Here is a 10,497-nt window from a genome sequence, read left to right on the forward strand (position 1 = left end):
TTGGATACCGTCATTGCTCCTTTTATTGGGCCGTTTATTGAAGGGGATGTTGGACTATCGGCCCATAATTTTCCTAATAAAACCTTTTTAGTTCCAATTTTTTATGTCCTTCAAATGCACTAGTCTTTAATTCTTTGTCCCTCAAAGTGGTGGTCTTTTATTTTTGTACATTTCGCCTAATATCATGAGTTTGGGGTTCGAATCCCGGCTCAGAAAAGAAAAGAAAAAAAAGTGACAATTTTGCAATACAGAATTTTATAGTAAAGTTAGGCCTGTTCGGGCCAAAGTTAGGCCTTAAGGCAAAGTTTGATCAGGTAGAGTTTTGAGGCAAACTCTGACTGAAGGTAGCAAAATTCTGCCTGCACGCTGAGTTTTGCAAGTAAAATTCTGCCTGAAGGCAGAGTTTTACAGGCAAATCTCTGTCTTGCGAATTCAAACTCTACCTTGCGATTTTTATTTTTATTTTTGACTAAACAGGGGTTCGAACCCTAAACCAAGGGCATCTAGCGAAGGGCAAAGATTAAAGACCACCAATTTAATGGACAAAAATTAAAGACCACCCTAAAATAAGGGCATTCCTACGAATTGCCCATTTAATTCGGGAAATTCGCAAAATTGCCTTTCTTTTGGGGTGGTCTTTAAATTTTGCCCCTCATATTTGAAATCTTTAAATTTTGCCCTACGGCTAAAACCCATGGGTTCCAGGTTCGAACCTCCACACAATCAAAAATTTTAAAAAAATTTCGCAAGGCAGAGTTTAAATTTCGCTATGCCCCCACCGGCATACACTTGTGAAGGAATTACCAAAGTTATGCCGGTCCCGGCATACTTATGCCTTATGGGCAGACTTGGCATAAGTATGCCGGGTCCGGCATAACTTTGGTAATTCCTTCACAAGTTTATGCCGGGTCCGGCATAAAAGATTGTCCATTAAAAGTATGCCCCCACCGGCATAAACTTGTGAAGGAATTACCAAAGTTATGCCGGACCCGGCATACTTATGCCAAGTCTGCCCATAAGGCATGAGTACGCCGGGTCCGGCATAAATTTAGTAATTCCTTAACAAGTGTATGCCGGGTCCGGCATACACGCGACCCAAACCTTGCCTTGCAATTTTTTTTTTAATTTATGCTTGAGCAGGGGTTCAAACTCAGAACCTCATGATTTCTGCGTGAACGCTTAGAGTTGCAATGTGAAGGACAAAAAATAAATACCAGCAATATGAGGGTCATAATAAAGACCACAAATATGAGGGCAAAATTTAAAGACCACCCCAAAAGAAGGGCAATCCGTGCAAAAAATGATTTAATTCTGGCATTCAGAGGCCCATACCTCAATATCTATGGATAGGGGTGTTTATGTGTCGATTTGATTGGATTTCTATCTATTAAAATTAGGGAAAATTTAGAAGACCTCGCCTCAGGTTTGGCTCCGTTTCACTCATCTCCCCTGTGGTAGACGATGTTACACTTACCTCCCTTATTTTGATGTTCTTGTAACAGTTCTTTAACTTAATCATTATTGATGTAAGGAAATCACAATATGACCAATTTAACCTTATAAATATATGCTATTATTTAATTATATTCATAAATATATATTATTCGTCCCTCCCAGATTGCATCACACACAGTAAGATTAATTGAAATACAAATTCTTGAATGCAATGTCAAAACCCAGAAAGACTAACAATGGGAAAAAAGAAGAAATTGAATTCGGTTATTAGATTTGACAATGGACCAAAATTATCACACTTTCATGTTTCTGGAATTTGAAGAGAAATTATATGTTTAAGAAAGATAAAGGGTTTAGAATGGACTCGATGAAGAGGAAGTGGGGTTGCTGAGTGAAGAAGATGAAGTACTGTACTCTTAGTCTTGGAACATGCCTACATTTACACGACTTTTTTTGATTTTTATTGAAGCATAAATGATTAATTAATGTGATAAATTAAAAAGCAAAAACTATATGTTTGTAAAAATAATTAAACAAAAGAGTGAGGGCAAATTAGTCTGATTGTTATTTTTTTTTACATTAATAATAATGAAGTTGAAGAATTGTTACAAAAATATCAAAATAAGGGAGGTAAGTGTAATATCATATACCATAGGGGAGGTGAGTGGAACGAGGGCAAATTTAAGGGGAGGTCTCCGAAATTATCCCTTAAAATTATAAAATCATTTATGTTGGTTGTTAATTATATATACAAATCAAAGCAGATAAAATATATTCGATCCTTTTGTTTTAGTTTTATTGAATTTTTTTTATGTTTTAAAGCTTTTCTTCTCATATAAAATCTAGTTCATTTGATTTTTACTGGAGTTAAAAGACACATTTTCTTATTTATCAGTATATCTTTAGAAAGAGTTGAGTAAATCGATTAACCTATTATTTATGAAAAAATTTATAAATGAGAAATTTCTGTTTTGTAAATTAAACAACCACCTTATATATATATATATATATATATATATATGTATGTAAGTTGCTTTTTAATCCTCAAATTTGAGAGTCGATTACATTCAATATTTTTTATGAGGTTGTTTTAAAGTTCTTTTGTCTAGAGAAAGGTCTGGGTTTTTTTTTTTTTTTTCTTTTTCTAGTACATTTGACTTTTTACTCATTTCTAAGAAGACTTTCCGCTCTATAGGCAAGTCTTTCTTTTAGCTCCTTTGGAAAAGATTAGCGTTCGACTATCAATTGATGGATATGTCCCAGAATTGTTAACAATATATTCCTACAAAGGTTGCTTTCGATCAAACTTCTTTCCTTTATCTTCTTAATTGATAGATAGTGGGCCTTAGCGCTTGCCTGGACTTGGACTTGGACTTGCTAAATTTACTTTGTCTTCGCGAATTTAATTGAACAAATATCTCTAGGCTACTTTCCTTCTATCGATTGTGAGGTACATCTATACTACTTTTTTTATTTTTATTTTTATAAAGCATAAATGATTAATTAATGTGATAAATTAAAAAGCAAAACTATATGTTTGTAAAAATAATTAAACAAAAGAGTGAGGGCAAATTAGTCTGATTGTTATTTTCTTACATTAATAATAATGAAGTTAAAGAAGACAAATTTGAGGGGAGGTCTTTGAAATTATCTCTTAAAATTATAAATCATTTATGTCGGTTGTTAATTATATATACAAACCAAAGCAGATATAATATATTCGATCCTTTTGTTTTGGTTTTATTGAATTTTTTTATATTTTAAAGTTTTTTTTTCTCATATAAAATCTAGTTCAATCGATTTTTACTGGAGTTAAAAAACACATTTTCTTATTTGTCAGTATATATCTTTAGAAAGAGTTGAGTAAATTGATTAACCTATTATTTATGAAAAATCTATAATGAGAAGTTTCAATTTTGTAAATTAAACAATCACCTTACATATATATATATATATATATATATATATATATTTAAGTTGCTTTTTGCCCCTCAAATTTGAAAGCCGGTTACATTCAATATTTTTTATGAGGTTGTTTTAAAGTTCTTTTGTCTAGAGAAAGGTCTTTTTTTTTTTTAGTACATTTGACTTTGTACTCATTTGTAAGAAGATTTTTCGCTCTAAAGGCAAGTCTTTCTTTTAGCTCCTTCAGAAAAGATTAGGGTCGACTTTCAATTGATGGATATGTCTTAGTCAACTTGTTAACGGTATATTCTTGCAAAGGTACTTTCAATCAAACTTCTCTCCTTTATCTTCTTAATTGATAGATAGTGGCCTTAGCGCTTGTCTTCTTGGACTTGGACTTGCTAAATTTACTTTGTCTTCGCAAATTTAATTGAACCAATATCTCTTGGCTACTTTTCCTTCTATCGATTGTGAGGTGAATTTTTGAATGACCTTTGATATGTGCTGAATAAAAAAAGTAAGACTTCCCGGTGTTTGTTTCTTACAACAGATTAGCAATAATTAATTCGTTAAGCAGCTATCTAATCAAATATTCAGGCTGTATTTGTTTTCATTAAGATTAAGATGTCTGAATCTGAATGTACATCTGAATATTAAGATGTTATTTATGAATCTGAACATTGAATGAATAAGACTTTTTGATTTTTAAGCATCTGAATGGGTATGAATTATTTATCTATAAAAACAATAGATATAAAATTCAAATAAAATATCAATTAAACATTATATTTAAAAAATATTAGAAAAAACTTAATATAAACAAAGAAAAATATTTAAATATATAAATTTCAAACAATTATATCTCACAATGACACTTAGGGTGTGTTCGGTATGGAGGAAAATGTTTTTCAAGAAATGTGTTTTTGGAAAATAAGTGAATTTCTACTTATTTTCTCATGTTCGTTTGGGTGGCGGAAAATAAGTGAATTTCTTACTTATTTTCTCATGTTCATTTGGTTGGTAGAAAATATTTTCGGGGGGTGGGGTGGTGCATGGTTGCGGAAATGGTTGGGGTTTGGTAGTTGGGGGAGGGTGGTACAAAAAAAATAAAAAAAATTCAACACTTTTTTTTTTCAAAACAAAATTAATTTTTTGTTTGGGGGGGAGGGGTGCCGTGGGGTTAGGGGTGGTGGGAGTGTTGGGGTTTGATAGTTGGGGGTGGGGGGGGGGGGGAGTTGGGGGGTGCATGGTGCAAAAAACCAAAAAAAAAATCAATTTTTTTTTTCAAAACAAAATTAATTTTTTTTGGGCGTGGGGTGGGGGTGGGGGTGGTGGGAGTGATTGGGGGTGGGTTGGTGGAATGCATTGTGGACTTGTTTTCCCTACTTTTATTAGGGAAATCATTTTCTCCATTTTTAATGAATTTATTTTCAAAAAAAAAAATGTTTTCCAAAATTTTTGATCAAACAAACATGAAAAAATTGGAAAACATTTTTTTTTTGGCCTTGGAGAACACACCCTTAGAGAATATTAAGTACATTAATAACTATAGAAATTAGTTGACAATATAGCTACTTGGCCTTGGAATAAAGTGATAATAAAGCTAATCTTTTTGTATGCACTCATCGCTAATGCAAATTATGAGTAAAAAGAGTAACAATAATATACTGGTAACTGGATAACATGGAGTATAAGTTTCAAACAAATATTTGAAAATACGTACTTATATATTTTTTTAAAACTCACTTTAGTGAATCAAGCAAGCAAGCAGTAAGAATATTGTGACTTTCACAAATTAGATTAACAAAATACTTAATTTTCTTTGAAATCTTACCAGTTAAGAGAAAATAATATAAATAACCTATTAGCGTGGATTGCACTTAGGACCCACATCTGAATACCTTTAAGACTTCTACACAGATCTTATTCGGTCAGATCTGTTAAGACCTAGTGGGCAAAATTTTAACTAAAATAAATGCACTGGGCTGAAATCTGAATGATTTAGATTCAGACTTTTAAGTGCCAACAAATGAGGCTCAGTCTGTTTATGCGTTTCAAATGTTCGTGGACGGCTACAAATTAATATTAAACAAATCTTGAATATGCTTAACTACTCAGAAATCAGCTGTTAATGTTTTGATTACTGTTTGCGGTAATATTAGGTGAGGCTGTACCTCTTTAATTTATTTTTTCCCCACGAATAAAGATGAAAGATCACATGTAAAATTTCTAAAACGTTAATTCTTCGACTTTCCCTTTACTTTCCACCCATAGAACGCTGTCCTTTTTACCTAATACGTAGTACGTAATAGTTCCCTTGCAACATGAAACACATGCCACAACCTTGAGTTGTCATTACATGTTTAATTAATTTAGCTTTCGAATTTTAAGCATCCATGCACTGTACTATACGAGCTATAACCTTACACGTCAAAGACCACTTGGGTAAATTAGTCGTTCACTTCTCATGATTGTCAATAATAATAATTTTAATAACACGTCGCAAATTCAACAGGGGTATAGCTATTGGCCACTGTCCCACAACAAAGCAATCTTTTATCAGGGTTTTCAGCACTTGATTAGCAACTTAAAATCATATTTAGTGCTGGCAAAACTTTAAAAGCAGGTGAGTCATCAAATTTATGATCACTAGTCGGGTCAGTCAATGGTATGAATTACCTTGATAATTCAGGTCAACACAAATATTTCTTTTTTAGGTCATCATTTAAATTTTATTCCTATTTATAAAAATTGTGTAGATATAGCCCTTAGCAAATTATGCTTCAAGACAACATATCGGATTAAATGTTTGCTGCTGTATTGCTCAATCTTACAGACAAAACATTGGACTATTATCTAACGTTTGCTCAAAAGGAATATTTAGATTACAGTATTAAAAAAATCCATAAATTACAAGAAAAATAACAAAAATCATTTACTAAATAGCTATAGAAAAAGACGAGAATTCAGGGCCATATTTGTTTTGAGCTAGGCTCATGGGTCAATCTCAAGCACCATAACTTGTTACCAAAATCCTGACGAGGAGCATAACTTACTGTTAAGTACTGTCCAATATCAAATATAAAATCTTGACAAGATCAAATTTTAATTAATGCCACCGAGAGATCCTATTTGTACAAATCACCTGATGTACAAATTGATCAATGGTCTTTAAATAATGGGCCAAATGGCCCTTCGAATGGGCTATTGTAAGTCACTTTGACTTTGTTGACACATTTCCTGGTCCAAATACTATAGAAAGTGAGTAACTATACAGGCTTTAATTCCACAAAGCAGTAGTTAAATGACCAAAGAGCTCACGATTAAAATTGCAGTATTATGAATTTGAATCTTTGTCTATTTACAATGTTCTAACCCTATAATAAACAATGAGAAATGAGAAATAAGTGGGCTAGCTCTTGACAACTCTACTAAAATTGCCCTATAGAAGAATATGGAATCAAACCGCGTACAAAGAACTGTAAAAACAAGCTCAGAATCTGGTCTCCTTTACAACTGAGAATATTGGTCTTCTAATTGACTAATGGAGTGACAACAAGTGAATTTGGTCGAAATTTCAAACAAGAGAATTTGGTCGAAATTTCAAAAGTAAACTTTTTGGTGGCCAATCATTGAGGAAATTTAAAACGTGTCCTACTCAACTCCTGAGCAGTAAACAGTGAATATTACTCCCTCCAATTCACTTAGTCTTTTTTTCTTGAATAAAAAAGAGTGTTCACTTATCAAATCAAGAAAGACTTAAACTTAGTTTTCTAGATTTGTTCCTATTAAGCGTCATGCGATCAAATTTCAATACCTATTTAATTAGGGCAATTTAGTTAAATTACTTATTTTTGTCTAGAAGCTAGTATTTTCTTAATGGGCGTGCAAATGACTATGCGGGCTCTCCTTTTGCTCTAGAGTGATTGTACTATCTAGAGTGATCGTACTATGTAAGATTTCAAGTTTTATGAATCTCGCGTTAAAATTATTTATGGCATCGAATCACTTATAAGGTAATAACTCCCTAACATAAGCTTAGAAACATAATAATCCAACATGTAGAGTAATACTCCGTAGTAACATAATTATCCAACGTGAAATGAACACGATCACTGTTAGTAATTTAGAATTAAAAACTCACAAGAAAGAAATAAAGTCTTTGAATAACTAGAGCATTGACTATGATTGTTTGAAAGATCAAAGAAATATCCAAAAATATATTATTATAAGGAGTAAAAACCATATCTTAAATGAGTTTAAAATAGTCATAGAAAAAGTGGAAAAAGGGCACAAGGTTTGGCATTCACCCTATGCTGGTCGGTCCTATGCTTGCTTCTTTCGTTTATATATAAGAGCACACAATTTCATAACAACCAGTCATTTTCCACCAAACCTTTCACTCAAAGCCTCATAAAACATCACCTACGTAACCACTCCCTTTGCTGAAACATAAAGGAGCTACGCATTCGTATAACTGACAAATATTTTCTGATCGACTTCCTGACCTTCTGATTGTATAAATCATTAATTCCTTCAGGTTATTACAATTTATCCGATGATTCAGGACATGCGGTATTACCTCTCCGAGCATCCTTCCGTTGTAAATTTTCGATGGAGTCATAGCCAATCATGGGGCAACACGTGGTCCTTCCTCTTCACTTCCATCACAACTTATATCCTCTTCTCCATCTTCCTCCACCTGATACTTCTACTCCTTTTCCGCCACCGCCGTCCTCTCCCTGTGGGCCCACTCCCCGCCATACACTCCCTCTCCATGGCCCTTATCTCCCTCACTATCTTCACCGGAATCCTCCTCTCAGCCACCTCAGAAATCCGCGAAACTCGCTGGTTATGGCGGCGTAACAGGACCACCACGTTTCAATGGCTCCTTTGTTTCCCTCTAGGCACGCGTCCTTCTGGACGCGTGTTCTTTTGGTCCTACATTTTCTACCTCTCTCGCTTCCTACATACTTTACGTACTTTCTTTACTATACTCTGTCGTCGAAAACTTTCCTTCTTTCAACTTTTTAACCATTCCATTCTCATATTTATGTCGTTCTTGTGGCTAGAATTTTCGCAGTCTTTTCAAGTACTAGCCATACTATGTACGACGTTGTTGTATTCTGTTGTTTACGGGTACAGATTTTGGACCGCGATTGGATTGCCAAGCGCTTGTTTTCCGTTTATTGTTAGCTGTCAGATTTTGTTATTGGGATGCAATGTTTTGTGCCACGTTGGGGTGTTGTTGCTTCATTTTATGAAAGGTGGGTGTAATGGAATTGGGGCATGGGTTTTCAATTCTGTGCTCAATGCTGCCATACTTTTCTTGTTCCTCAACTTTTATGTGAAGGTGCACTTTAGGAATAGAAAGGTCAACGAGCCTGAAAATTTGGACTCTGTGAAGAACAAGGATATTTGAAGTCCAGCCAGTTTGTCTGCTTCTTTTTCTTTACAAAATTTTGCATTGAAGTTTTGTCAGTTGGATTGTAAATTCTGTTAAAGGAATCGAGTACTTTACAGTTATGAGTATATGCATACTACTACGTAATTGATACAGATATCAGATTTCGCAGCCAATGATTGAAGTTGTTAAACTCAGATGGAATCATGACAAAAGTCATTTCACGCATGGTCAATATGCTTTTAGAAAAGAAGACAAAAATAGTAAAAGTTATTTTTCAGAAAACGTAATTTTTTATTTTTTTTTGCAAAAGCATAATTTGAACTTTGACTAATAACAAATTACTGTTCTAATTTTAACTTAGATACTTTTCAAATTGATTACAAACACAAATTTATTCTCTAAAAGTACACTTTCGATAATCACTTATGTATGACAAAAATCACTTTAAAATAAACATACTTTGAGAGTTTACCCAAACAAGCTATTATTTTGTAGTTTACATGACTTTCCGTAAATTGAAGGCTTATATATCTTAGCTATGCGCCCATCGAACATGCATGAATTTTGATAAGGTTATATAACTGAGACTGAGATCTAGTATCTTGGGTGTAGAGATATATAGAGCTAATTAAACCATCCCCCGATTGCAATAAGATAGTAGTACTAATAAATTACGTTATAGTATATTTCTGGGGAAAAGAAGTGCAGTCCGATTACATATATTCTTTAAGGCCAAGTGGCCCTTATAAATCAGCAATATATAATATTGTCTGCACTATGATACATGGCTATAATAAGCTTCGTTCGCTTGCCAAGTACCTAGTTTTATCCATTTATCACTATGTCTTAAACTACTAGTGAAGTCAATAGTAACTTATTTGAAAGTTTCAGTGCACGTACTTCATTCTCCAATGGTACAACATACACTGTCGATCTCTTACTTTCAGATCTTCTTTTATTTTTCAAATTTTTAAAGACTCTTAAAAATAAATTTAACTTTAAATTCTTTTGCAATATATAACTACATATTGGTAATGCAATAAAAAGTTAAGATTTTTTACGTACGTGTAGAGCGTGCCCCATGGTTACTATTCTGTATGCGTGTTCTATTTTATGTGGATACCTTAATTGTTGTCAAAGGCAAAAGTTACATCATTCATTCATACCAACAATGTTTGAATAGTTGTGGTTGATTAAATAATTTTATTATTATTTGTTTTGCTCTATTTTAGACGATTCATGATGTTCTTACACTATTTTTATAAAAATAAATGATCACAACTCTTATCTTCTATTTGAATTTCGTACGTGCTATGTAAAAATCACAGACATCGGAGGACCACCTAGAATTATGGTGAAATGGATAAGATATCTTCATTCTTAACTAGTCAGTCCTGGAGTCGAGCCCTGAATTGAAAAAAAATTCTAACAAAAAACAGTTTTTCCTTTAATGGCCTTACGGATCCGAATTAGCAAGCACTTCAAATCAAATATCGAACACAAGTGAAAAACAAAAAAAACATCGAAGGGGTCACTTTTTTTTTATGTCGCTATTTCACTACACTACTTTGTCCATCTCTTGCTATTATTTCTTCATACCAACCGTTGTGTAAAACTCATTGAATTCGAGTCTTATCTCAATCTTATTGTTTATGGTGAAAGCATGTGCCGACATGCTTTCCCAGCTCTCAATAACTTGAATCCCAGTGGAGTTATTTCTTGTCAGCTCC

At 33.3% G+C, this 10,497-nt stretch overlaps 1 protein-coding gene across 1 annotated transcript; it reads left to right on the forward strand.

The window, feature by feature from the left end:
• Positions 1–7,712: 7,712 nt before the first annotated feature.
• On the forward strand, positions 7,713–8,927 carry LOC132622952 (elongation of fatty acids protein 3-like). Its single transcript, XM_060337645.1, has one exon. The coding sequence runs from the start codon at positions 7,919–7,921 to the stop codon at positions 8,780–8,782; it is 864 nt and encodes a 287-aa protein (XP_060193628.1). The 5' UTR covers positions 7,713–7,918; the 3' UTR covers positions 8,783–8,927.
• The last annotated feature ends 1,570 nt before the right edge of the window (positions 8,928–10,497 follow it).

Source organism: Lycium barbarum, chromosome 12, assembly GCF_019175385.1.
Source record: "Lycium barbarum isolate Lr01 chromosome 12, ASM1917538v2, whole genome shotgun sequence".
Classification (NCBI taxonomy): domain Eukaryota; kingdom Viridiplantae; phylum Streptophyta; class Magnoliopsida; order Solanales; family Solanaceae; genus Lycium; species Lycium barbarum.